Source organism: Drosophila mojavensis, unplaced genomic scaffold, assembly GCF_018153725.1.
Source record: "Drosophila mojavensis isolate 15081-1352.22 unplaced genomic scaffold, ASM1815372v1 contig_36, whole genome shotgun sequence".
NCBI classification, from domain to species: Eukaryota; Metazoa; Arthropoda; class Insecta; order Diptera; family Drosophilidae; genus Drosophila; species Drosophila mojavensis.
Window position 1 is genome coordinate 1,527,075 of NW_025318858.1, and position 24,962 is coordinate 1,552,036.

General features: G+C 39.6%; 7 protein-coding genes across 20 annotated transcripts in view; 3 read left to right on the top strand and 4 right to left on the bottom strand.

Moving 5' to 3' along the window:
• LOC6575710 (piezo-type mechanosensitive ion channel component) overlaps positions 1 to 15,020 on the bottom strand; it is a 39,473-nt gene extending 24,453 nt beyond the window's left edge. For 10 of the 13 annotated variants that reach the window (XM_044008989.1, XM_015164773.3, XM_044008987.1 and 7 more), the window contains exon 1: positions 14,656 to 15,020. The gene's annotated coding sequence lies outside the window, so the exon portion shown is untranslated. The remainder of the gene's footprint in view (positions 1 to 14,655) is intronic. The other 3 variants (XM_015164780.3, XM_015164777.3, XM_015164779.3) reach the window with 1 other exon arrangement.
• Positions 10,569 to 12,625, bottom strand: LOC6575711 (TATA-box-binding protein). Its single transcript, XM_032729220.2, has one exon. The coding sequence runs from the start codon at positions 12,041 to 12,043 to the stop codon at positions 10,715 to 10,717; it is 1,329 nt and encodes a 442-aa protein (XP_032585111.1). The 5' UTR covers positions 12,044 to 12,625; the 3' UTR covers positions 10,569 to 10,714.
• A 227-nt stretch (positions 15,021 to 15,247) lies between the features above and the next one.
• On the top strand, positions 15,248 to 16,532 carry LOC122757280 (acyl-CoA-binding protein-like). Its single transcript, XM_044008994.1, has 3 exons — positions 15,248 to 15,350; positions 15,409 to 15,523; positions 15,592 to 16,532. The coding sequence occupies exons 1-3, from the start codon at positions 15,336 to 15,338 to the stop codon at positions 15,765 to 15,767; spliced, it is 306 nt and encodes a 101-aa protein (XP_043864929.1). The 5' UTR covers positions 15,248 to 15,335; the 3' UTR covers positions 15,768 to 16,532.
• A 2,738-nt stretch (positions 16,533 to 19,270) lies between these two features.
• Positions 19,271 to 19,871, top strand: LOC6575712 (acyl-CoA-binding protein). The gene is made up of 3 exons (XM_002001681.4): positions 19,271 to 19,371; positions 19,430 to 19,544; positions 19,613 to 19,871. Exons 1-3 carry the CDS (start codon positions 19,357 to 19,359, stop codon positions 19,753 to 19,755), a joined length of 273 nt encoding a protein of 90 aa, XP_002001717.1. The 5' UTR covers positions 19,271 to 19,356; the 3' UTR covers positions 19,756 to 19,871.
• A 189-nt stretch (positions 19,872 to 20,060) lies between these two features.
• On the bottom strand, positions 20,061 to 22,161 carry LOC6575713 (rabenosyn-5). Of its 2 annotated transcripts, XM_044008993.1 has the most exons (4): positions 21,974 to 22,161; positions 21,234 to 21,901; positions 20,562 to 21,163; positions 20,061 to 20,506 (listed from the first exon to the last, which is right to left on the bottom strand). In XM_044008993.1, exons 2-4 carry the CDS (start codon positions 21,898 to 21,900, stop codon positions 20,264 to 20,266), a joined length of 1,512 nt encoding a protein of 503 aa, XP_043864928.1. In that variant the 5' UTR covers position 21,901; positions 21,974 to 22,161; the 3' UTR covers positions 20,061 to 20,263. The 2 variants fall into 2 exon arrangements, with proteins under 2 accessions (XP_043864928.1, XP_002001718.1); XM_002001682.4 differs by having other exon boundaries at positions 21,234 to 22,161.
• A 158-nt stretch (positions 22,162 to 22,319) lies between these two features.
• On the bottom strand, positions 22,320 to 23,362 carry LOC6575714 (transcription termination factor 4, mitochondrial). The gene is made up of 2 exons (XM_002001683.4): positions 23,227 to 23,362; positions 22,320 to 23,169 (listed from the first exon to the last, which is right to left on the bottom strand). The coding sequence occupies exons 1-2, from the start codon at positions 23,266 to 23,268 to the stop codon at positions 22,375 to 22,377; spliced, it is 837 nt and encodes a 278-aa protein (XP_002001719.1). The 5' UTR covers positions 23,269 to 23,362; the 3' UTR covers positions 22,320 to 22,374.
• Positions 23,363 to 23,488: 126 nt separating this feature from the next.
• Positions 23,489 to 24,827, top strand: LOC6575715 (androgen-induced gene 1 protein). Its single transcript, XM_002001684.4, has 2 exons — positions 23,489 to 24,269; positions 24,334 to 24,827. The coding sequence occupies exons 1-2, from the start codon at positions 23,776 to 23,778 to the stop codon at positions 24,665 to 24,667; spliced, it is 828 nt and encodes a 275-aa protein (XP_002001720.1). The 5' UTR covers positions 23,489 to 23,775; the 3' UTR covers positions 24,668 to 24,827.
• Positions 24,828 to 24,962: the final 135 nt, after the last annotated feature.

Sequence of the window (24,962 nt, forward strand, 5' to 3'; positions counted from 1 at the left end):
GAAAACCTTTTTATGATATTAGCAATATGCTGGTGCAGTCATCTCTCGAAAATAGCAGTGAAACCTGGAATTCTCTTCGCTTCTCTTCTCTCTTCTTTTCTTTGTTCCATCACTTATCCCATATATCTCATATCTCCTATCTCCTATATCCTAACTCCTATCTCTTCTGTTTGCTCTTTATTCCCTCATCTATTTTCCCTCTTCACTTTTAATTTATTTATATTCTCTAACTTTTATCTTGTGTGTTCGCTCTTCTCTGACCTTTCTGCACTTTTAACTTATCAAATCACTAATTAGTGATTTTCACCTGTGTTGGTCTCATTTGCATTTGCTTTCAATATAAACTGGTTTCGTATGATCCACTTTCCTCTCTGTCTCTCCCTCTTTTCACATAATTCTTTCATTGACTTTCCATTTCACCAGATCTTTCACATTATATGCATAATATTTGCAGCTCATTTACATTTAAAGGTTAAAACTCTGTTAGCAACAGAATGGCGTAACCAATTAACATAATATGCCACACAAATTAGCTAACTAACAGTGGAAATCTATGTAAAGCGTAAAATGCTTAACAGCTGTTGCATATAGCCCGCTTTATAATTCTTATTATTAAGAATTTCATTGGAAATTATTCATCAAAATATTCCTTATGCATGCCACGAATGTTTACTATTTACGCCTCTTCACTATGACTAATTCTAATATTTATAGATGTGAAAGATATCCAGAAATACGGCTACTGCTCCGACTCCTGCCTAGCTCTTACCTGTTGACATGCCCCATTTGTCTATTGAACTAGTTACACGTAAATGTCAGGTCATAATACCCCGGGCCAAAGGCACGTTCGACACTCATTTGACAGTTGGCTGTCATTGACACAGACCTCTGCGAGTCTGGCAGGAGGCAGAAGGAGCAGGAGGAGCAGGAAAACTGTTGCGTGTCGCTGTCATAAGGAAATGCCCGAACCGCAGGAATTACTGTCGGACTGACCAGCCCAATGATAAATGGAGATGGAGCTGAATGTGTAGTAGTATGATGTATGATAGATAGCGCCAGGTGTGTTGCCTGACCGAATGGCATAACACTCAAATAGTTCTTCTGTTTTATCGCGAATGCAAATGAGCTTAGAAATTTACACATAAAAATTGCGACACTTTATGACAGCCAAAAAAACAGAATAAAGCAGAAGGGTAAGTAAATGAAGGATATGCAATTAAATGACGTCATCCGAGTGATATTCGTCCGGGCAGCTGAACAGCTATTAGGCCACATTAAATGCGTGAAGTGACATTTAACTGGGCGTTGAGTAATTGCGAAATGCCGCAGAGTCGCTTACGTGTCCTTTTAAATAAATTAAAAACCAGTCCGAACTTGTATAAACCAAGTTCAACACGTGCCAACCACCTGCAGCCACACAGCTGCCATTTGCCATCTGCCGCATGCCGCATGCCGCATGCCGCATGCCACCTCCCTCCGCCCGCCTCACTCCTCCCCCCTCCCCCTCCTTCTGCTAGCTGGCAATATTGCCTTAAATCGCGTTCAATGCTTTGTCCCGTTTGCATCGGCCAAATTGTTTGTCAATGGCAACATCAACAGTCCAAGCGCAACACATGTCGTATGTGTAATATCCACTGACAACGCCCTCTCTTGCCTCTCCTCTCCCACCCCTCTCCTAGTTCGCCTAACCAGCCATCGCAGCTACTATAAATTTATGTTCTTCCACTGAGCTTTTATGCATTTACAGTGGCTTGAATTCTGATTAAAATGGTCCGAAATATTTAAGTGTTCCACATTTCGTGTTTCATATTATGTGTTTCCTTTCAAAGGATAAGCTTGATAGATTTAATAACTAACGACATTTTCTTTCTGGCTTCATTCAAAAAGAAATATTCCTTTTTCCCATTTTTTATGCGCTTAGAAAGAAAGCACCAGTCCGGTGAGTCCAACTTAAGAGGAACTACAAGAAAACTTAAATGACGCACTATGCGGCTAGGCTCACCACGCCCACAAGAGACATACATATATAACATTTTCGATAATGCCATAGATAATTGTAACTAGATCAGAAGCTAGAGGCTAGAGGGTTGTCCTTTAGATGTTGTTTGTCAAAAAGAAGTGCCCAAGTTTCAATATCAAATATTTTTTTCCCATTTTTTAAGTGCCTAGCTGATAAATATATAGCTTATAACAAAAAAAATCCTTAAAAATTGTACGTAATATTAACCCAATTTGCTAGTTACTTTCAAGATCTTCATTTACATATTTAATTCTTCATTTGCTTTTCATCAAATATTCACAGCCCTTGCTCCACTGTGGCGCACAGCGGGTGTTGGCCAAAAATATCAATGTAGGCCAAGAGCAGCGGCAGCAACGGCAGCAGCCGGTATGCACTTCGTCCGTCCAGTCTGGCGTCTGTCCCAGTCGCAGCCGTTTGTCAATTTGACATGGAGACGAGGGCGTGCAGGGCGCAGCAGCTTGCCAAGCCATTAGCTCCACGCCCAGTGGGCGTTTGGGCGTGACCACTATGAAATTAATTTCCCAAGTGAAATTTACGTATACGTAATATATAAATGATAAAAGAGAGCAGTAAATGCATTGCCGTTGACCCACTTCTTGACCCACCAGCTGCACTTGCCTGACTATTAATAGGGGCTCCAACAAGATTTATTTACCACACACACACACACACACACACATCTGTTCTGGGAGAGACCCCATATAATTGAATTAAAGCAGCCAAAAAGAAAAAAGAATTAATTATAATGATGGTATTTCTCGATATCAAAGTGGAGCATTTCGTGACACTTTGAACTGCATTTGAACTCTATAAAAATTCTGTTTTTGGCTCAACAATTTTCTCTGCTCTGCTTTAATTGCTTTTCAAATTGCTTGCTCAGCGAAGAATGTGAAAGGTAGTTTTTATACCCTTTGAGAATGGAAATTCTGGGTGTAGTGGGTTTGAGAAAAAAGGACTAGCAGAACAAATCTAGTACGATTATAGTATTGGACGACGAGCTGAGTCGGTTCAGAAAAGTTCGTTTGTCGAACTGCTTTACAGTCGGCTCGTCTGTGCATCCGTCTAAAGGGTTTTCTGTTTGCTTTTCCGTTCATATACCGCTCCTTCCACTTGTCTGCCTGTCCATCTTTCCATCCGTCCGTCTGTTTGCTTGGCTATCTGTCCATCCGTCTCAACGTTCGGTTCGGTTCATCTCTCTCTCTCTAGTTGCTTGTATGGCTAGGTAGCTTTTAGTCTATCACTCCTTTACCACAATTGTTTTGCTTGTCTCATTTTAAAGAGAATTTCTCATTGCGTGCTGTCGAGTTATTTGGCTTTTAGGTCTGCTAACCAATTGCAGAGCTATCCACGCAACAAGGGGTTAACCATGGCTCTGTATTGACATTGACAATCATTGTAGCTGAGATGACGTCACGCGCCCCCTCTTCACCCCCTTGGCAAAACTAGAAAACCAGATTAAAAAGCAAAACGCGTGACATGTCAGTCGCCGGCCAGCCTAACCCAACCTAAACCTAAACCACCCTGCAGCAATGTAGTCGCAGTTAACGGGCCACAATTGCGAAAAAAACTAGAAAAAAAATGCTCAAAAGAGAACGCGACACAAATTTAGTATCGCTATAAATAGTTCAAAGGAGCTCTCGAACTCTCGTAACATCAGCTGGTCAATAAGCCACAGATTACAGTGGATGTTCAGTCGTAAAACTAAAGTAAGTAGCTACCACAAATGCTAGACGATAAAATACCCTTTAAACAAAACTCAGCAAAGTAAAAAGTGCATTTAAATTATCCTTTAACATTTAGCTCAAATGATTAAAGCAGCCGTCTGTAAATTAACATTCAGCTTAAACCTCAAGGCTCTTAACAGACATATGATGATGGTTTACATTACATTGTAGACAAATGTAACATAACATCATATGCAAATGTTAGCTATTTAAATTCCCAGAAAATATTAAAATGCTTACATAAATCCATCTAGCACTTCATAGCCTGTCGCCTAATTCCCATCCAGTCCAAAATACCCGCAACACGCATATTAAAAGGATATAGGAAAAAGAAAGCAAAGTGCGCTACTCTGTGACGCTCGTAATTAATGTGAAATTAATGGCGACTAGACACGCGGATATGCCACTAGATGGCGCCACCTGCCCAACTGGCAGCCAGAGGCGCGGAGTGTGCACGCTTCACTTGATTTTTATAGGACACCTTAAAGGGCGCGCACGCTGCAACTGCATTAAATTCCAATTGCAAATATCATTATAGCTTGGCAACGCCCAGACAAAGTTCAAGTGGCTGCCAGACATGAAAAATTAAGATGCTAATGAGACAGAGCGAGAGGGAGAGAGATAGAGAGCAGGGCGCGGGCAATTAGTCTAGGGAAGAGAGCAGAAAAAATTCAGGGCTGCAACGGCGATGACTTGAAACAGTTGGATAATAAATTCAAATTGATTTACGCTAAATATTCCTTAAGCGTGTGAGGAATGGCTTATGATTGCATAATGCATATATTCAAGAACGTGATACTAAAGTGAAATATTTATTAATATTTACATCAAATCAATAAACAATTTTATTGAATATTTATTGTTCAGCGACACAGTAATAAGTATTTAAATAAAACGTCTAAAAACTTGTTATCTTGTGAATTAAACTAATTAATGAACATGTATTTTAATTTAAATATATTTTTAAAACCCATATTCATATATGTTTTATTTATATTCAAATCATTTATTTAGAGTGTGCAGGGTATTTTCTCTCATAAAGACTACGACAATTTATCTCAGAAATATATTTTTATATCTTTATGATCTACCTCAACAATTTTGCTTGACCTCTTCTTTATATTAATTAAGAGAATTGCATTTCTAGTCGCCTTTGCCAAAAGGAACTAGTTTCAAATTAAAAAAAAAAATAAAGTAAAAGAAAAAGCACAATCAAAACCAAATCCCAAATAAAATTATATGCAACTGTACGTAAATATATTCTATACTATGTACAAGACACACACATTGCCGCCCACGCTTATCAAGAATTCTCTCACTATATACATTTATATATAAGTATGTGCATATATTATTTGCTATTTTTTTTTTTTTTTTTTTTTTTCTAAATATTGTATTTGTAAATTGTTTCACGGCAGTCAAGCGTGGCAAAAGGCAGCCAACGCGTCATTGAACACTTGGACCTACTTCTCGGATTCAGCTGGCATATATATAAAAAATTTATCCACATATATATATATACATATATGCCGATTATAAAACCAACAATATGCATACAATCAAGCACAGATCTAAATAGAAAAATATTTGCACAGAACAAACGCATCGAGGCGTCACCACGAGCAAAAAAACAAACAAATTCAACATTTAGAATTCTCTCACGGCTATTCCACTAAGATAAACGCATGAGTACACATACACACATACATGGATAATAAATAAATATAAGTGTACAAATGATGCATACAAAAATAAAGCTTTTGATATAATAATGTTGAACATGTTGTATATATGCAGATCATGTTAAAAATAATGCAAGAACATCTTAGCTAACAGACTGCGTAAATGTTATTATACATTATATACTAAGGCTAACAGGATAACATAGCATTGATCAACAGCCAGCATAAAGCTCAACGCTTGATTTCTAACATACAAATTCACCACAACCTGAGCTGGTTTCAACCTCATGTAAATATGTAATTTAACATAATATGCTAATGTTAGCTCATTTAAATGCTAACAGCATAGAATACATTAGCTTTTGGCATATAGATAGAATTCATATGCATATGCGAAATCTGTTGAAATAGTATTGAATTGAAAGCCCCATTAGAGAACGACGCTACGACATACTGGGGAGAAAATGACGGCATCGTAGCAGTAGCAAAACAAGATCACAGAAAATGATTTTTTAAATAAATAATTTGAGCAAAACCCATAAATTTCGTGTTACTTACTGAGCAAACCTCGTGTATATATATATATTATATATATACAGACATAGAGCACAATATCCAACTAGACGATAAGACGTCGAGCACATATTAAATATATCCAGCAGAAAAAAATAAATATACGAGAAATACAGACAATAAATTTATCTGCTAATTAAAAAAGAATCTAGCAGAATACAAAATTATTCAACTATATTCACACACATCTATACATATGTGTTTGTGTATACATATTACGTGTATACAGCTCAAAGTTGAGTGTGTAATAAAACATTTTAGAAAACAAGTTTTGCAGGCCGGCAAAACTAACTAAAAACCATAAACAGAACAAACAATAAACCTTTAGAAAGCCCGACTTGAATATTTTGGACATAGCTTACATCCATAGAGTATACATATATGTATATGTAGTATATAGTATATGTATACACATGAGCATTTCCGCCACTGATGACGCAAACATGAAACAAACGCTGAAAATTGTTGAGGTATTTCGTCGAGTTCTTAACCCCGAGCCGCATGTGTAGAATTTTATTTCATCAAATAGTTCTCTAGCCGCACTTCTGCATGGCACTGAAACAGGTAACAAAAGAGGGCCAATAGCAGCAGCTGCTGCTGCGCTTGCTTGTTGTTGGGATGCATTTTGGCCAGGTAGCGAGCCAACACGGAAAACACCTTGACAAACTGCGGCTGTTGCGCCCCCAGATGTAGCTGTCTATAAGCTAGATAAGACCGAATGAATAAAATATATAGATACTTTCCAGAATCTTCGCTTTCTTAGCCTTTCTTAAACTAGTTTAAGGCTAACAAAACTAGATAATTATATTGATAAGGCATTAAAGGAAATGTGATCTTTTTTAATGCATATTGAAACTTAAATTATTATTTTGTATGTATCTGAAATAAAATAATATATCTATGGATCTTATATACATAAATATATGTAAATATTTATATACGACAAATATAAATTTCACAAGTTCCAATAGGAAGTAAGACCTTCATAAAGGTTATTCATAAGCTGATAAGTTTTTGCAAATAGTATTATATACATATTATATATTATATTTACTATAGAAGAAAATATAACTATTATGTTTACTTATTTTAAAAATTAAACAATAATTTAAAATATTATACAAAAACTAAAATTCTAAATATCGTAATATCATTTAAGTAGAACAAATCTAACTTATAAGGCGAGTCGTGCTTTTTTAGAAAACAAGTTTTGCAGGCCGGCAAAACTAACTAAAAACCATAAACAGAACAAACAATAAACCTTTAGAAAGCCCGACTTGAATATTTTGGACATAGCTTACATCCATAGAGTATACATATATGTATATGTAGTATATAGTATATGTATACACATGAGCATTTCCGCCACTGATGACGCAAACATGAAACAAACGCTGAAAATTGTTGAGGTATTTCGTCGAGTTCTTAACCCCGAGCCGCATGTGTAGAATTTTATTTCATCAAATAGTTCTCTAGCCGCACTTCTGCATGGCACTGAAACAGGTAACAAAAGAGGGCCAATAGCAGCAGCTGCTGCTGCGCTTGCTTGTTGTTGGGATGCATTTTGGCCAGGTAGCGAGCCAACACGGAAAACACCTTGACAAACTGCGGCTGTTGCGCCCCCAGATGTAGCTGTCTATAAGCTAGATAAGACCGAATGAATAAAATATATAGATACTTTCCAGAATCTTCGCTTTCTTAGCCTTTCTTAAACTAGTTTAAGGCTAACAAAACTAGATAATTATATTGATAAGGCATTAAAGGAAATGTGATCTTTTTAATGCATATTGAAACTTAAATTATTATTTTGTATGTATCTGAAATAAAATAATATATCTATGGATCTTATATACATAAATATATGTAAATATTTATATACGACAAATATAAATTTCACAAGTTCCAATAGGAAGTAAGACCTTCATAAAGGTTATTCATAAGCTGATAAGTTTTTGCAAATAGTATTATATACATATTATATATTATATTTACTATAGAAGAAAATATAACTATTATGTTTACTTATTTTAAAAATTAAACAATAATTTAAAATATTATACAAAAACTAAAATTCTAAATATCGTAATATCATTTAAGTAGAACAAATCTAACTTATAAGGCGAGTCGTGCTTTTTTGATGACATTGTGTCAACCTTAACGGAACTAGTTCAAGGCCAAGACAAAGCGGAACTAGTCGAAAGCAATTTGTAATTAGCGCGATTGAGGCAAGTAAACCACATAGATAAGGAAAACAAGCATTTACGTCGAGTATTAAATTTCTACTAAAAGAGAAATTAGACAATTATTTTCCATTTAGTTTTTATTCTATTAAATAAGGACACAATGAAAAACATTTATACGTAGCTAACCTTAAGCTCGCCGTAAAACTAGCTGAACTTGGCCAAGTTCAATCCGAAATTGAAAACATTTAACACAAGCAACAGAAATGCGAATTTCTTTTCAAATATTTCACATTCGCTTGGCAACAGCCGTTTGTCTATGTAGAAATCGAAAAATCAAATATGTTGCATTCAATTGAAATTGTGGCACTGATGCACAAACATCGTCGAGGGGGTGCTGGGCATAGAGAATAGAGAAAGAGCGATACAGAGGATAGCCACAGCCATGTGCGAAGAAGTCGAAGTTGCAATGCTCTAACGGGGGCCTTAGAAAGTCGGAAATTGTTCTTTAGAAATTAGGAACTGAAAACTCAAGTATTAAATTATTGACAATATTATTAATATACTATATATACCGTCATCTATATTCTACAAATAAAAAAAAATATTTTTATTGGTTTATAAGTTTTAAAATGATGTTGACTACCCAATGCTCTGCCTCTCTTTGTGATTCTCATTAGACCACATGCAAATAATAGCATTAAATTGCACTGCCTCTCTCAGTAATTCTCACTGATTTATACAGTGCAATGATTCACATTCATTTTAATATGATTAAGAACAGGCAAAATTAAGCTTCATTTCCAAGTGATTCCCATATCAACGTATATTTTGATGACTTTATCTGTAAGAAAAGCGTAATACCCATCTAGCCAAGTGCAGCCACATCAGTGACAACAAACAAGCTGCAAAAATAACTGCAGCTGTTGCAGTTTTATAAATGTGGTTGCCCACCCATGCCTAAACTACCCAAAAAACACTATATATATGTGTATACTAGATATATGAAAAGCCCCGTAATGTTGAGGGCGCATTTTTTGAGAATCAATGAGTAGGAGGATGAGGTTGAGTATGGGTTTCGGGGCTGGCCAATAAGAGCTGCAAATTTTTCGGCTTGCCAACTTTTCGATAGACAGAGGCGGGTTCAGAGGTGCTCGATAGTTGGGGCGGAGGTGAGGACGGGGGCGTGGTAAATGACTTTTAACGCTGACAGTGAAAACAGTTTTGGGCCAAAAAAGGCGGCAGCTGAGCTGGAACCAAAACTAATTTGAGCAACTGTTTTTGTTGTTGTTTGAAAACGCGAAAACGAAAACGAAAAACTGATAAATGAAACAAAATGTGAAAAGTCAGCTAAATGATAAGGCCCAGCGGAGCTCAGCTGGCATTATGATAGATATTTCTATACATATAGACATAGATATGAATGGGTCTATCATATCATATATATATATATATATAAATGCCCAACGATGGCCATAAATCACACTCCGTGTCAATATTGATTGACTGGCCGTGAAAAGCTGCGGGCGAATAAATTCAAATCGAATCGAATGCAAAGCATTTCCAGCCAAGGCAAATACCCGCTAATTAAAACAAATCGTTGTTTAAACAGCCAATTAATGGCTATCAAAATTGCAAGCTTTTGATCCCTCGAAATGTTCGTGAAAATGGAAATGGCAACAAATGGGCCAATTGAAACGTGAATGAACTTGATAGACAAATATTTATATATAGGGATAGGGGGCAGTCAATCCTACTTTACTTTCATTGCCATTTTTATAATTTCAATTAAGAGATTTATCCTGGGGAATATCTAATCTCGCCTCCTTGCATTTCACATGGATCGAAGATCACATTTAGCTCGTAGTAGAGCCTCTCTTTGCAATTCTCATGCAGTGCAAAAGAAGACGAGGCACTTTCTTTGCTAACTTTACTAGCTCACATACAGTATACATGTGGTTCATCTATATAGAACTGCCTTATTATGCGAGTTAAGAAGAAATAATTGAAGAAAGGAAGATATGTATTTTGGTTTCTTGAGATTCCATTGAGTTCACATCTAATACTTAGAAGAGCTTATAATAGAAGTATAGACGAGCCACCTCTCTTTACGATTTTCATGATACGATGGCAGCAAGATAATACAGAGGGAAGCGAAAAACTGGAGTGAGCTGGAATAAGGTCTATCAATGTAATAGATAGGGAAAACAGCTGTCTTTCCTTACGATTTTCATGAGTACACATAAGGCAAGGCATAGGGATTCCGCCACGTTTCCATCTATTACATACGTTTTCAAAGGAAACCATTCCCATTTCCAATGCATAATGGATACGATAAGAAGTGACATTAGACCCATCTCAACTTTAAGTATATTAAAATCTTTTATCATTTCTAGTTAGGTATGTTTAATCTCATCCATCTTAGGGATAATATCAAATTGAAATTAATTAAATCAATTATTAGTTACAAGTTTATTACAGTACTTAAAACAGCTCTTCAGTTGAGTGGGAAGGTTTTATTTAGTCTTCAGGAATCTAAGAATTCTTCTCTTCATCATCGGGCTCATCAGTCGAGCTGCTGTCCACTTGACTCGATTCTCCGCCCTGTGCTGTGGACTTCCCGTCCGGCTTGTTGGGTGTCTTTCGGGGCAGTTTGTTTTGACGGGCCAAGCTGTTGGCATTGAGGATGGCAATGGAGCCGGCTTCGTTGAAGCGCGGACGCTTCTTCTGCAACTTGCTGGCCCAGTACTCGGTGGCGCGACGACGCGCGTTACCACAGATGTTCTCGCTGGGCGTACTCTTTGGCGGCGGCGTCGGCTGCTCACGTCTCAGTCCGGGCTTCACGTTCAGCATGGGAACGCGCATGGGCATGGCCGTGGGCAGGGTCGTGGGCAGAGCCATGGGCATGGACATGGGCAGGGCCGTAGGCAGAACCATGGGCATGGACATGGACATGTCCACGGGCATAGGCATGAGCTTGGATATGGCGTTCGAGGGCATTGCCATGGGACGCTTGACGAGATTGGGTAACTTCGGCTTCATCTTGCCATCGTCTAGGATCTCGTTCAAGGGTCGAGTGCGGAATTCATGGACCAGCGGATACAGACGCTGTATGGCCGACTCCACGGCGTTCACGCTGGCCGCCGTCACCGTGATGCTGCCCGTCGAGAATATCTTGAGGGTGGCCTTCGGATCCTGCATTTTGAAGGTGACGCCGGGATGCAGCTCCGGCTCATAGCAGGCGCTCTCACGGTGCCGCTCCGAGAAGTTGACTATGCGTATCGGCCAGGGCATGCTGCAGGTGCCGAGCACGTTGACGATGCGGAACTGCTGGAAGCGCACCGGGAATCCCAGCTTGCTCAAGCTGCGAGCATAACGGCGCGCCGCTACCTTGGCCTGCGACTCAGAGATGGCGCCCGTGCAGGTGATGCGGCCGGACGACCAGATCGAAGCCGTCGTATAGGGACGACGCAAACGCATCGTCACCATCCCGTTTTCCCGACGATACTCCACGTTGGAGCCGTGCAGCGCAATCTCCCGCAGCTTCAGGTGACAGCGCACGCTGAACGAGCAGACGACATTATTGATCACAATATCCAGCTCGGATGGTGGATTCGCATTGGCAGTGGTGGTGTTGACGGTGGTGTTGGCGATGGTGTTGGGAGTGGTGGTGTCGATGGTGTTGGTAGTAGTAGTGTTGGTAGTGGTGGTGTCGATGGTATTGGTAGTGTTGGTGGTGTTGGTGACAACGGTGGGTGTAGTAGTGGTGGCGTTGTCGATGGCTGTCTCAGCCACAGTTTCCACTTTGTCCTCAACTGTTGCAGTTGGCGGCTTTGTGGTTTCGGCTTCTTCATTCACAGACATTTTTTTACAAAATTATTTTTGCTTAGCTTAGTAACAGTTACTAGTCGTAGTTTGATTTTTACAATGATGTATGCTCAAGGGACATGGATATTCATCTCTCGCCTGGCCTACTTAGCATCGACAAAATCCATTAGAAGTTACCCAGGGCACACTTTCTTCTGCTACGAAAGGTGAACAGGAGAAAGTAGCAGAGGTGAAGTTGGCAGAAACCAGAGGTGAAGTTGAGTTCACAATGGAATAGAGATTAATAGAGCAAATGTGTAAAGACAGAGAAGATTGGCATTTCAATCTCTTAAATTAGCAAATATGTAATTGATTATTATTATCATTTTTATAATCAAGAATGTATACTTAAATCAAATCGTATACTCTACTCATTACATGGTATCACAAGTTGCAAAGTAAATATTGAAATAGAGCACTCAGAGGTCAAGGAAATGACTCACTCACTCATTAGTTTAAAATTATAATACAAGTGCGAAAAAGGCAATGAAAAAATAAAGTAGAAAATAAAAATAAAAACTTAATCATCAGAGAGCAAACAGAAACGAAAATTAAAAAACACACTTCATTTCGTATGGTACAAATGATATTTTTTTTCAAAGGTCATCTAAACCTACTAAAAAGATATGGTAATTTCTAAAATATAATCGACATGAGTGCAGAATCGCAGGCAATAACAGGAACTGTCGTCCATATTCTAGAGATGACTGACAAGATAGTAGTACCATATTGTTGAGTAGTTCAATAGAACATTTTGGACTATGAAAAAATCTTATGCTAATGAAGAATACCTTAACTAACCAGAAAGCCTAGTTTATGATAGTTCCAAAAGTCTCACTCAATCACTGATAAGTGAACCAGTTCAGTAATTCATTTAAATAGAACATTCAGTTTCTGAATCTTGGATTAACTCTAAACATCGAAAACAGATGTACAACTCCTAGGCTAAAAGTCTAATGTGTAAATTAACTTCTCACTCAAGTAGTTCAATAGTTCCATAAACCGTTCAATTGAACAACTTGATTCCGTATCGCCTCTATAACACTTAATCATGAGCTCATTGTCAACTGCGGCTCCAAAAGGGGGACAAACTGCTGTCAAGTGGATCTCAAGTGCGAGCTGATAAGAGTTGGCCTACCCCCGTGCAATACTCTCCCTCTGCTCATATTCCCCACCACTTTACTGAACAGAAGAAGCAACAGCGACTGGGTCAACATGAACCATAAAAACTCAAATGTGACTGTGAATGTGAATTATTGTGTCAACAAACCTCAGCTTATCAATAAAGATAAATAATGTTCGTTCTAAGGGCTCATTAAGTGTCATTGCAAATATCTAGGAAAAAATAAAAGGAAAGCGAAAGTCCGTCAAGACAAATTGCGATTATCCGAGTGCCATAATAAATTGTTATAAGTGAAGTGAATTGTCCGCTGCTATAAAATTGTGTTAATGAAATTATAAATAGAGCAACAGCTGCATAAACAAAGCAACTGAAAAGGAAAGTGAGAAATGTGTGGCAGAGAGAGAGAGAGAGAGAGAGAGAGAGAGAGAGAGAGAGATAGACACACTCTGTGTGACGGGGAAAGAAACAAAGAGGGAGAAAGAGAGAAATTCTTAATGATTTTTTCTTAATATTTATCTTGATCATCTTTTTGTTACTCTTCTGTTTCTTATCCAATTTCATTTTCTTCCAATTGTACATGTTCTTATATTTCTTGCTTTACTCTTCCGTCATCCTCTTTCCCTTGCTCAATATTTTCTCTTGAAAATATTTTAAATTCAATTCAATTCAATTGAAAGAAAAGTTCACTCCATATTCTAAAATTAAAGAATCCATTAAGCCCAAATGCATTTCAAACAAATGTTTATAGCAAAGAAAAAAAGCTATGAAAAAAGCCAAATTCTTTTCCAATCTACACATATCAAACTCTGAGACTGAGAGAGATAGATAGATAGAGAGAGAAAACATTTGTTTAAGCTAAATATAATGAATGACTCGCTTTACACTAACATTTGATTAGATCTACCGAAAAAAAAGAGAATAAACAAAAACAAAAAGCGAGACCCAAGCGGAAAGCAGGAAGGAAGAAGGCACTGAGTGGGGAATGGGAAATGACATGGAATGCCGCATTTGAATAGAAAATCAAATGTCGGCTCTGTTGTCGATGTCTGTTGTTGTTGCAGCTTGTTTGTTTGCTCTTCGCACTTCAATTGTTATAGCTGGTGGCTAAAATTTGTTTAGCTAACGAAAACGCACATAAAACAGCAGCAACAACATGCCAAGGGCAACGCTGCAGCTGGGCTATAAATTTATCGCATGCTAGAATAGTCGACACCGGCAGCGCAGCAAAGGAATCGATGCAAACACTCACACACACTTGCACACACGCACACACACACACACACACACGCTAAACACAAATTCGAAAACAGCCAGCTTAATAAAAATTCTAAAATAACAGTTACGTGTTGCTGGCCAATTAGTACGGCCCAATGGCCCATATGTGTGTGTGTGTGCATATAAATCGACATAGGTATATGTAGTACGATATATAGGCCTATAAATCTATAGATCGGATACTAGTTGCTAGGTAAATTCATAATCATACCACATTTGCATAAGCAGCGCCTCGCGCGCCGATACAGCAACAACAGAACACAGGCACACACACACTTGCACACAACGGGTGAACGCACAACAAATTTCTAGCAATAACAAATCGCTGTGCGTTTACTTTTCTTTTTTTGTTTTTGGCACTTTCTTTTTTGATTTTGCGCTCGCAATTATTTATTGCTATAAAGCGGCGTCACACTGCACTTTGACACACACTCACGCACGCATACTCGATGTTTGTTGTGTTTGGACTATTATTAAATTCTTTTAGTTGCGTTTTGATTTCGATTTTTTTTTCGTTCGAGGCGCCCACGCACAAACACGTCCGTTCGCTCTGCAAGTTCGACGCGTAATAACAGCTGTAAGCTGAGTTGCAGCTGTTAACTGAATTGTTTGTAAATGTTAACGAGCAGTGCTGCACGTTTGGCGGGAAGTCAAATAAAGTTAGCAGTTTTAATAGGGCACTTTATAATATACAGCATTTTTAAATCTTATTCATATAATTATATTATTACCAGTAATCATATATAAAATAATAACAAATATGTTCACAATATGTTGATTTCCTTAACAACTGCCGGCCCTGGGTCTGTTAATTAACAGTGGTTCTCTCTCGTGTCAACTATCGCGGTCGTCTAGAGATGGACATTAGTATAGTTAATTATTTAGATAATCATGTCGGAACTACAGGTATAAAAGTGTAAAATTAACGTTAAATACAGTAAATTGATATCCACAAATTTACCAGGAATTCAACCAAGCTGCCGAGGATGTCAAGAACTTGAGCAGCACACCGGCTGATAGCGATTTACTCGAATTGTACGGCCTTTACAAGCAGGCCAATGTGGGCGATTGCAATACAGGTAAAAATTGACTTTTCTACAATTACAATGCAGTTGAATTATTAATAATTACTATGTACGTTGCGCAGAAAAACCTGGTTTCCTCGACTTCAAGGGCAAGTCCAAATGGGAGGCCTGGAACAAGTTGAAAGGCACCAGCCAAGCCGACGCAAACGCATCGTCACCATCCCGTTTTCCCGACGATACTCCACGTTGGAGCCGTGCAGCGCAATCTCCCGCAGCTTCAGGTGACAGCGCACGCTGAACGAGCAGACGACATTATTGATCACAATATCCAGCTCGGATGGTGGATTCGCATTGGCAGTGGTGGTGTTGACGGTGGTGTTGGCGATGGTGTTGGGAGTGGTGGTGTCGATGGTGTTGGTAGTAGTAGTGTTGGTAGTGGTGGTGTCGATGGTATTGGTAGTGTTGGTGGTGTTGGTGACAACGGTGGGTGTAGTAGTGGTGGCGTTGTCGATGGCTGTCTCAGCCACAGTTTCCACTTTGTCCTCAACTGTTGCAGTTGGCGGCTTTGTGGTTTCGGCTTCTTCATTCACAGACATTTTTTTACAAAATTATTTTTGCTTAGCTTAGTAACAGTTACTAGTCGTAGTTTGATTTTTACAATGATGTATGCTCAAGGGACATGGATATTCATCTCTCGCCTGGCCTACTTAGCATCGACAAAATCCATTAGAAGTTACCCAGGGCACACTTTCTTCTGCTACGAAAGGTGAACAGGAGAAAGTAGCAGAGGTGAAGTTGGCAGAAACCAGAGGTGAAGTTGAGTTCACAATGGAATAGAGATTAATAGAGCAAATGTGTAAAGACAGAGAAGATTGGCATTTCAATCTCTTAAATTAGCAAATATGTAATTGATTATTATTATCATTTTTATAATCAAGAATGTATACTTAAATCAAATCGTATACTCTACTCATTACATGGTATCACAAGTTGCAAAGTAAATATTGAAATAGAGCACTCAGAGGTCAAGGAAATGACTCACTCACTCATTAGTTTAAAATTATAATACAAGTGCGAAAAAGGCAATGAAAAAATAAAGTAGAAAATAAAAATAAAAACTTAATCATCAGAGAGCAAACAGAAACGAAAATTAAAAAACACACTTCATTTCGTATGGTACAAATGATATTTTTTTTTCAAAGGTCATCTAAACCTACTAAAAAGATATGGTAATTTCTAAAATATAATCGACATGAGTGCAGAATCGCAGGCAATAACAGGAACTGTCGTCCATATTCTAGAGATGACTGACAAGATAGTAGTACCATATTGTTGAGTAGTTCAATAGAACATTTTGGACTATGAAAAAATCTTATGCTAATGAAGAATACCTTAACTAACCAGAAAGCCTAGTTTATGATAGTTCCAAAAGTCTCACTCAATCACTGATAAGTGAACCAGTTCAGTAATTCATTTAAATAGAACATTCAGTTTCTGAATCTTGGATTAACTCTAAACATCGAAAACAGATGTACAACTCCTAGGCTAAAAGTCTAATGTGTAAATTAACTTCTCACTCAAGTAGTTCAATAGTTCCATAAACCGTTCAATTGAACAACTTGATTCCGTATCGCCTCTATAACACTTAATCATGAGCTCATTGTCAACTGCGGCTCCAAAAGGGGGACAAACTGCTGTCAAGTGGATCTCAAGTGCGAGCTGATAAGAGTTGGCCTACCCCGTGCAATACTCTCCCTCTGCTCATATTCCCCACCACTTTACTGAACAGAAGAAGCAACAGCGACTGGGTCAACATGAACCATAAAAACTCAAATGTGACTGTGAATGTGAATTATTGTGTCAACAAACCTCAGCTTATCAATAAAGATAAATAATGTTCGTTCTAAGGGCTCATTAAGTGTCATTGCAAATATCTAGGAAAAAATAAAAGGAAAGCGAAAGTCCGTCAAGACAAATTGCGATTATCCGAGTGCCATAATAAATTGTTATAAGTGAAGTGAATTGTCCGCTGCTATAAAATTGTGTTAATGAAATTATAAATAGAGCAACAGCTGCATAAACAAAGCAACTGAAAAGGAAAGTGAGAAATGTGTGGCAGAGAGAGAGAGAGAGAGAGAGAGAGAGAGGAGAGAGAGAGAGATAGACACACTCTGTGTGACGGGGGAAAGAAACAAAGAGGGAGAAAGAGAGAAATTCTTAATGATTTTTTCTTAATATTTATCTTGATCATCTTTTTGTTACTCTTCTGTTTCTTATCCAATTTCATTTTCTTCCAATTGTACATGTTCTTATATTTCTTGCTTTACTCTTCCGTCATCCTCTTTCCCTTGCTCAATATTTTCTCTTGAAAATATTTTAAATTCAATTCAATTCAATTGAAAGAAAAGTTCACTCCATATTCTAAAATTAAAGAATCCATTAAGCCCAAATGCATTTCAAACAAATGTTTATAGCAAAGAAAAAAAGCTATGAAAAAAGCCAAATTCTTTTCCAATCTACACATATCAAACTCTGAGACTGAGAGAGATAGATAGATAGAGAGAGAAAACATTTGTTTAAGCTAAATATAATGAATGACTCGCTTTACACTAACATTTGATTAGATCTACCGAAAAAAAAGAGAATAAACAAAAACAAAAGCGAGACCCAAGCGGAAAGCAGGAAGGAAGAAGGCACTGAGTGGGGAATGGGAAATGACATGGAATGCCGCATTTGAATAGAAAATCAAATGTCGGCTCTGTTGTCGATGTCTGTTGTTGTTGCAGCTTGTTTGTTTGCTCTTCGCACTTCAATTGTTATAGCTGGTGGCTAAAATTTGTTTAGCTAACGAAAACGCACATAAAACAGCAGCAACAACATGCCAAGGGCAACGCTGCAGCTGGGCTATAAATTTATCGCATGCTAGAATAGTCGACACCGGCAGCGCAGCAAAGGAATCGATGCAAACACTCACACACACTTGCACACACGCACACACACACACACACACGCTAAACACAAATTCGAAAACAGCCAGCTTAATAAAAATTCTAAAATAACAGTTACGTGTTGCTGGCCAATTAGTACGGCCCAATGGCCCATATGTGTGTGTGTGTGCATATAAATCGACATAGGTATATGTAGTACGATATATAGGCCTATAAATCTATAGATCGGATACTAGTTGCTAGGTAAATTCATAATCATACCACATTTGCATAAGCAGCGCCTCGCGCGCCGATACAGCAACAACAGAACACAGGCACACACACACTTGCACACAACGGGTGAACGCACAACAAATTTCTAGCAATAACAAATCGCTGTGCGTTTACTTTTCTTTTTTGTTTTTGGCACTTTTTTTTTTGATTTTGCGCTCGCAATTATTTATTGCTATAAAGCGGCGTCACACTGCACTTTGACACACACTCACGCACGCATACTCGATGTTTGTTGTGTTTGGACTATTATTAAATTCTTTTAGTTGCGTTTTGATTTCGATTTTTTTTCGTTCGAGGCGCCCACGCACAAACACGTCCGTTCGCTCTGCAAGTTCGACGCGTAATAACAGCTGTAAGCTGAGTTGCAGCTGTTAACTGAATTGTTTGTAAATGTTAACGAGCAGTGCTGCACGTTTGGCGGGAAGTCAAATAAAGTTAGCAGTTTTAATAGGGCACTTTATAATATACAGCATTTTTAAATCTTATTCATATAATTATATTATTACCAGTAATCATATATAAAATAATAACAAATATGTTCACAATATGTTGATTTCCTTAACAACTGCCGGCCCTGGGTCTGTTAATTAACAGTGGTTCTCTCTCGTGTCAACTATCGCGGTCGTCTAGAGATGGACATTAGTATAGTTAATTATTTAGATAATCATGTCGGAACTACAGGTATAAAAGTGTAAAATTAACGTTAAATACAGTAAATTGATATCCACAAATTTACCAGGAATTCAACCAAGCTGCCGAGGATGTCAAGAACTTGAGCAGCACACCGGCTGATAGCGATTTACTCGAATTGTACGGCCTTTACAAGCAGGCCAATGTGGGCGATTGCAATACAGGTAAAAATTGACTTTTCTACAATTACAATGCAGTTGAATTATTAATAATTACTATGTACGTTGCGCAGAAAAACCTGGTTTCCTCGACTTCAAGGGCAAGTCCAAATGGGAGGCCTGGAACAAGTTGAAAGGCACCAGCCAAGCCGACGCCCGAACTGCCTACATCACCAAAGTGAAATCTCTGATTGCGTCTCTGGGTCTAAAGTCCTAAGCATATGGATTATGTGTTTCGTGTATAACAATCCAGTTGGAAATGCATTTCTCTCACATGTAATACGCACAATATTTCGTCATTAGCACAAAATACATACGCACGTCAAAAATGCAGTACGCATCTCTTTAATAATGTATGTATGTATGTATGTATTTGTGTACTTACACATACATATATACGTGCATGTGTTTGCCAACTGTCAAAATGATTTTCGCCTATTAAGCATATGGATATGATTAGACCAGGCGGAAGCCCAATTATCGCACGCCAGCTTTAGTTAATACAAAATACACTCGCAGAAATCAATTTGCACATTTATTTTGTTGTCAAAAGCGGGAATGGATATATAAAACACAGTTATACACTCATGTACACTTAAGCGAATAATGTAGGCATGTAGACGCTCAGCTGTCCGGCTGGGCGATTCGGGCATAGAGGCATATACATACATATATATACTGTAGGCATGCTCATGTACGTATCGAGGCATATACTGGAGGCATGCTTAGCTGTCCGACTGGGCTGTTCGGGCGCTGTTGCTCGACTGCCGCTGTCTCTCGTAGACTTCGCGCTGCAGCTCGCGCAGATTTAGCTCTAACGTTTCGACCACATCGAAGTTTAGATCCTCGCGCGCCTGCTTAATGTAACCTTTGATTATATTGATTTGCTCGATGAGCGGATCATCGACCATTGTGACTGTCGTCGAGGCTTGTGGCGCCGACCAATTGTTCAGCGATTGCAGATCGGACTGAAAAGATATTCGAATTAATTATTGAAATAGTTGTTAATCACTATAAGCTTACGCCCTGGGCAAAGCTGCGACTTTCCGGAGTAACTCCCGCCTGGATCGTCAGTCCTTTGCGCTCGTGCGCCTCCATGGCCATGCGCTGCTCTGTCAGAATCCGTTGCTCCGTTTCGATTCGCTTGCGCTCCTGAATCTGCCTTATGTATCCCTCATCCGGCAAAGGAGGCAGCGAGAGCATGCGCTCCTTGATGGCTTGCACACAGCTTAATCTTATGGCCTTCTTGAGTGCCTCCTCGCGACTGCCCGGCTCCGAGTGTATGGTCAAGATGCGCTTGCTGCGCAAATCGATTTTCTCCGCCACCTGTCCGATCTTTCCACGCAGTGCGCCCGCATCAGCCAGCGTAAAGATGGATTCGCCTTCGTGCAGGCTGTTTACGATCTTCAAATACATCTCCAGATCGGGCGTCACCTGCTTCTGAAGCTGCCTTATCTCCTCATAGACCTGGGCGAGCAGCGGGCGACAGGTGCGACTCTCGTGCATGTCCTGACGTGTGTCCAGGAGCCACAGGCAATGCTGGCAGAGGCGTATGGCGCGATAGTCCGGATGCTGCAGCTGCTGCAGAGGCTCGCCACGTGTGCTAGACAAGCTGGCCAGGTGCACTGCAACGGATAAAGAAATATATATATATAGAAGCTAAATGTAACAGGATATGGGTATACATCCGCTCACATGCATTCTCCAGCTGCAGGAAGCGGGAGCAATCGTTGCACATGATGCCGCCGCAGAGCCGGCAATGATGCTGCCGTCTTGCGATGTGAAAGCTCTTCGCGCAGCTTGGGCAGAGCTTGACAGAGCTGCCATCCAGCCAAGGCACTGTCTGCTGCTCGTGCTGCTTGCGCTGCACTGCATCCGTGGGCAGGTCCTTGAGTAGGCGATGCAGCCGAATAATCAGCTTATTCGTCTCGCTCGCATAGCGCTCCAGGCGTGGATTGCGTACCGTTTGAAAGTAATCGAAGTAGGAGCGCTCGGCGCCCGCAGTCTGCTTCGACATATTTTGGTAGAGATTTAGCTGCGCTCTCCCGCTGCTTGGCTTGGCTGATGCTCCATTGGAGCTAGCTGCATTGCTGGCACTGGCAGCCGGCGAGGCAGCTGACGGCACACGAATGCGCTCATCATCAAAGTTGTTAAGAATCTTCTGCTTGGCTTTGGTGAAGATATCCTTGAACACGGATTTGAGGGCATCCTGCTCCTCGGCGTGCTGGCGTGCAAAGTGTTCGGTCAGGAAGTCAATTGACTTCAAATCGGCACGACAAATGGGACACAGAAAACCCTCCAGTATCTCATCGCTGCTGGCGCTGGGCTCCTCCTCGGTGCTATCAAAGGGATTACCCGACATGCTGTCATGGAATTATTTTTATTTCTCTCTGTTTTTTTTTTTTTTTTTTGTGGGTGTGTTTAAGTTGCCTCACAGCTGGGCTAGATGCGATGTGACAGCTGCTGCACACTGGCCATGTGTGTATGTTGAGTATATTAGTAACAATGTAATACTAGCTGCCTTTTGAGTGCGTCAAAATATTGACTTTTAATTAAATTTTAAATGAAATTCCCCTAATGCCACCCACTCGCCAAAGATAGCAAGTATTTGCCATTCACGTGTCAACGTGCTGCTCGAGCAGAATACGCTGTTAGAGTAACGTAAATAAACAGGCAAAAACTGCCATTTACATGCAAGCAGCAACTTAACATAAATAAACAAGCAACATTTAACAGCTTCTTAAAGTAAAAAAAAAAAAAAAAAATTAAATCAATAGAAAGAACTTTGTCAATCAATTTAATTGGTGCATAACATAAATCTTAATAACAAGTTAATCTAAACTTCTTCATCACTAAATTCTTCCTCAACTTGAGTTTTTCTCGACTTGCGCTCCAATTCTCGCGCCAACAGTTCCTTGAATGCTTCGTACTCGGGCAGTGTGACATGACATATTTTGGTTACAAAGGTTTTCTCGGACGTATCCGTTATCTGATATAGTCTATGATTTGTCGTCGGCTCATTGGGATCTGCCTTGAGTGGGCGTGGCTTAAACAAACCCAAGCGGACCAGAAAAGTGTGACGACAGCGCAACTCCTCGAAGGACAAGGATAAAGCAGAGGACTTTACAATCTCCGGAACCTCAATGCGCATTACTTCGAACATATAAGTCAACTTCTCCTCTATCAAGTTCTCCGGCTGTGCCATCAAGTCCGGACTATTCATCAGCACCTTCCACACGTTTTTATTGGTAGACAGGCGACTCTTCAAATAGGCGCTCAGTGTGAGCAGCTGATGTGCATCAGTGACGTCCAGCAGCTCCGGATATTTGGTCAATAGGAGGTGCAACAAGTTCTCGCCAAACTGACAGGCGCGCCAAATCTCTAGAGTATTAATAATTCGATCTGGCGTGCGCTTCAGCACATTTGGATTCCCAGTAACAATTCGCAGAAAGCTCATAGTTTCCAGTCCGTGGTTCTGAAAAGTTTCGTGTGCCCGTCGCCATATTTCGGGTGTATAAATTGCCAATGCCGGCTCCAATTTAACAGCTTCGTCAATATGCACTTGCTCCAGTTGCAACAATTTAGGTGCAGTTGCCTTTGCGGCCAATTGGCGAAGGTTTACACTTTTAAGCTGCAATTATCAGATTAATTTAATATTTACGACAATTAACAGGCTATTTATACGTACTTGCTGCACATTTTGTGCATTAAATAATACTCTTCTCCACATTCCCAAATAATTTTGCGCAATTTACAGCTTTTGTTGTGTCAAAACAACGGGCAACAGCTGTTTTTTGTATTAACAGTGGAGTTCGTAAAACATGTCTGAATGATACGACATCGTATGTTATGCAATTGCACTGACCAGAGAACACATAGACTAGACATGTAGAGCAAACTTTTTCAACACCGAAAAAATGCGCGGACAACTTCGTATTTGGTCGGCTCGGTCTTCTGTTCTCTGGTCAGTGGCAATTGCCAATGGGTAATTCAACAAGTGATATATTGCATTCATCCTGTCATATAAAGTTATATACTATGAACTATAATTTTCTATTCTATCAATAGAAATACAGATCCAACTACTTAATAGTTACGAATCAGCTTCATATGAGCATATGTTATGTTTATTGTAAACAATGTTAGCACAATATCGCTGCTTCAGCCCTGGCAGCTCAATCAGCTGCACCGTCAGCAAACGCCGCGTTCGTGTATAGTTAATTAATTTATTTAAACTATGGCCAAAAGTAAGAAGAAAATACGCGAACAGAACGCTATAAGAGAAGCCGCTCAAGCGAATACCGAGCGGCTGGAGACGTGCAACGACGCCTACACGAGTGGTGCATTTAGCTACCTGCGCTTTCTGGTTCACCTGCTGGCCGCTGCACAATTCTGCTATGGGATTTACTATTATCTCTTCAAATTGGATTGGCCGGAGGGATTGCATGAAGAGGAAGAGCTGAAAACCCGCTGGGGTGGCAAATTTAAGTATCTCACATTTCTAGATGTTATCGTGCAGGCCATTTACCACACCGTAGCGTTGTTAAATGATTTGTTCGGCAGTAATGTGGTGACCGTGGCGCCAAAGTCTCTTTTACGGCAGCTACGTGATTATATATTCGCCACGTTTGCATTTCCCATTGCGCATAATGTGTGCATCTCGTTTTGGGTTATTTATTTATATGATCGTGAGCTCATTTTTCCCGCCGTCTTGGACGAAATATTCCCCAAGTAAGTGTGACCATAAGCTTATTGTTTATTTAATTATTGCTATTCTTGAACTGGATCATTGCAGCTGGCTGAATCATGTAGTTCACACGAACGTTGCACTTCTGGCCATCATGGATATGTTCACCTGCTTCCGGCGATATCCCAGTCGTCTGGCCGGCGTAACTGGCAACGTAGCCTTTATGATTCTCTATGTCATTTGGGTGAACATTGTGCGCTACTTTAGTGGTCAGTGGGTTTACCCCCTGCTTGAAATCTTGCCCATACCGCTGCGTGCTGTGATGTTTGCTGGCCTGGTGGCTTTGAGTGTAATCTGCTACTTCCTGGGTGAATTTGTTAACAATATTGTTTGGGCGCCGGAATTTCAACTGCTGCAGCGAAAGCTGCTTAAGCAGAACTAGACAGAATAGTAGTTATTTACTATATACTCACGTGCAAAAGCTGGAGATTAGTTCATACTTATTCATTTGCCCATAGAGTCTGCTGTACAATTCACTCCATTGTGTGTAAATTAATTGATTAACTTAAGTGGTTACAGTAAATAAAAAATGCTTGAATAAATGAAGTTTTTATCTATTCACACCAGTTCAAATGGCGCGCCATCTATCGATTATTAGTTATCGGTTTGCTAAACTATGGCTGCACTGCAGCTGAACTTGTGAGTGACCAATTCTGCTCCATTTGGAAACCATTTGA

Excerpts from the sequence above, each read along its gene's own strand:
- LOC6575715 (XM_002001684.4), top strand. The coding sequence starts at position 23,776 with ATGGCCAAAAGTAAGAAGAAAATACGCGAACAGAACGCTATAAGAGAA. Across the intron at positions 24,270-24,333 it reads TTGGACGAAATATTCCCCAA|CTGGCTGAATCATGTAGTTC; the intron begins GTAAGTGTGACC and ends GGATCATTGCAG.
- LOC122757280 (XM_044008994.1), top strand. Across the intron at positions 15,524-15,591 it reads TGTGGGCGATTGCAATACAG|AAAAACCTGGTTTCCTCGAC; the intron begins GTAAAAATTGAC and ends TACGTTGCGCAG.
- LOC6575713 (XM_044008993.1), bottom strand. The coding sequence starts at position 21,900 with ATGTCGGGTAATCCCTTTGATAGCACCGAGGAGGAGCCCAGCGCCAGC. Across the intron at positions 21,164-21,233 it reads CCTGCAGCTGGAGAATGCAT|TGCACCTGGCCAGCTTGTCT; the intron begins GTGAGCGGATGT and ends TATCCGTTGCAG. Across the intron at positions 20,507-20,561 it reads GTCGCAGCTTTGCCCAGGGC|TCCGATCTGCAATCGCTGAA; the intron begins GTAAGCTTATAG and ends ATATCTTTTCAG.
- LOC6575711 (XM_032729220.2), bottom strand. The coding sequence starts at position 12,043 with ATGTCTGTGAATGAAGAAGCCGAAACCACAAAGCCGCCAACTGCAACA.
- LOC6575712 (XM_002001681.4), top strand. Across the intron at positions 19,545-19,612 it reads TGTGGGCGATTGCAATACAG|AAAAACCTGGTTTCCTCGAC; the intron begins GTAAAAATTGAC and ends TACGTTGCGCAG.
- LOC6575714 (XM_002001683.4), bottom strand. The coding sequence starts at position 23,268 with ATGTGGAGAAGAGTATTATTTAATGCACAAAATGTGCAGCAA. Across the intron at positions 23,170-23,226 it reads ATGCACAAAATGTGCAGCAA|CTTAAAAGTGTAAACCTTCG; the intron begins GTACGTATAAAT and ends TGATAATTGCAG.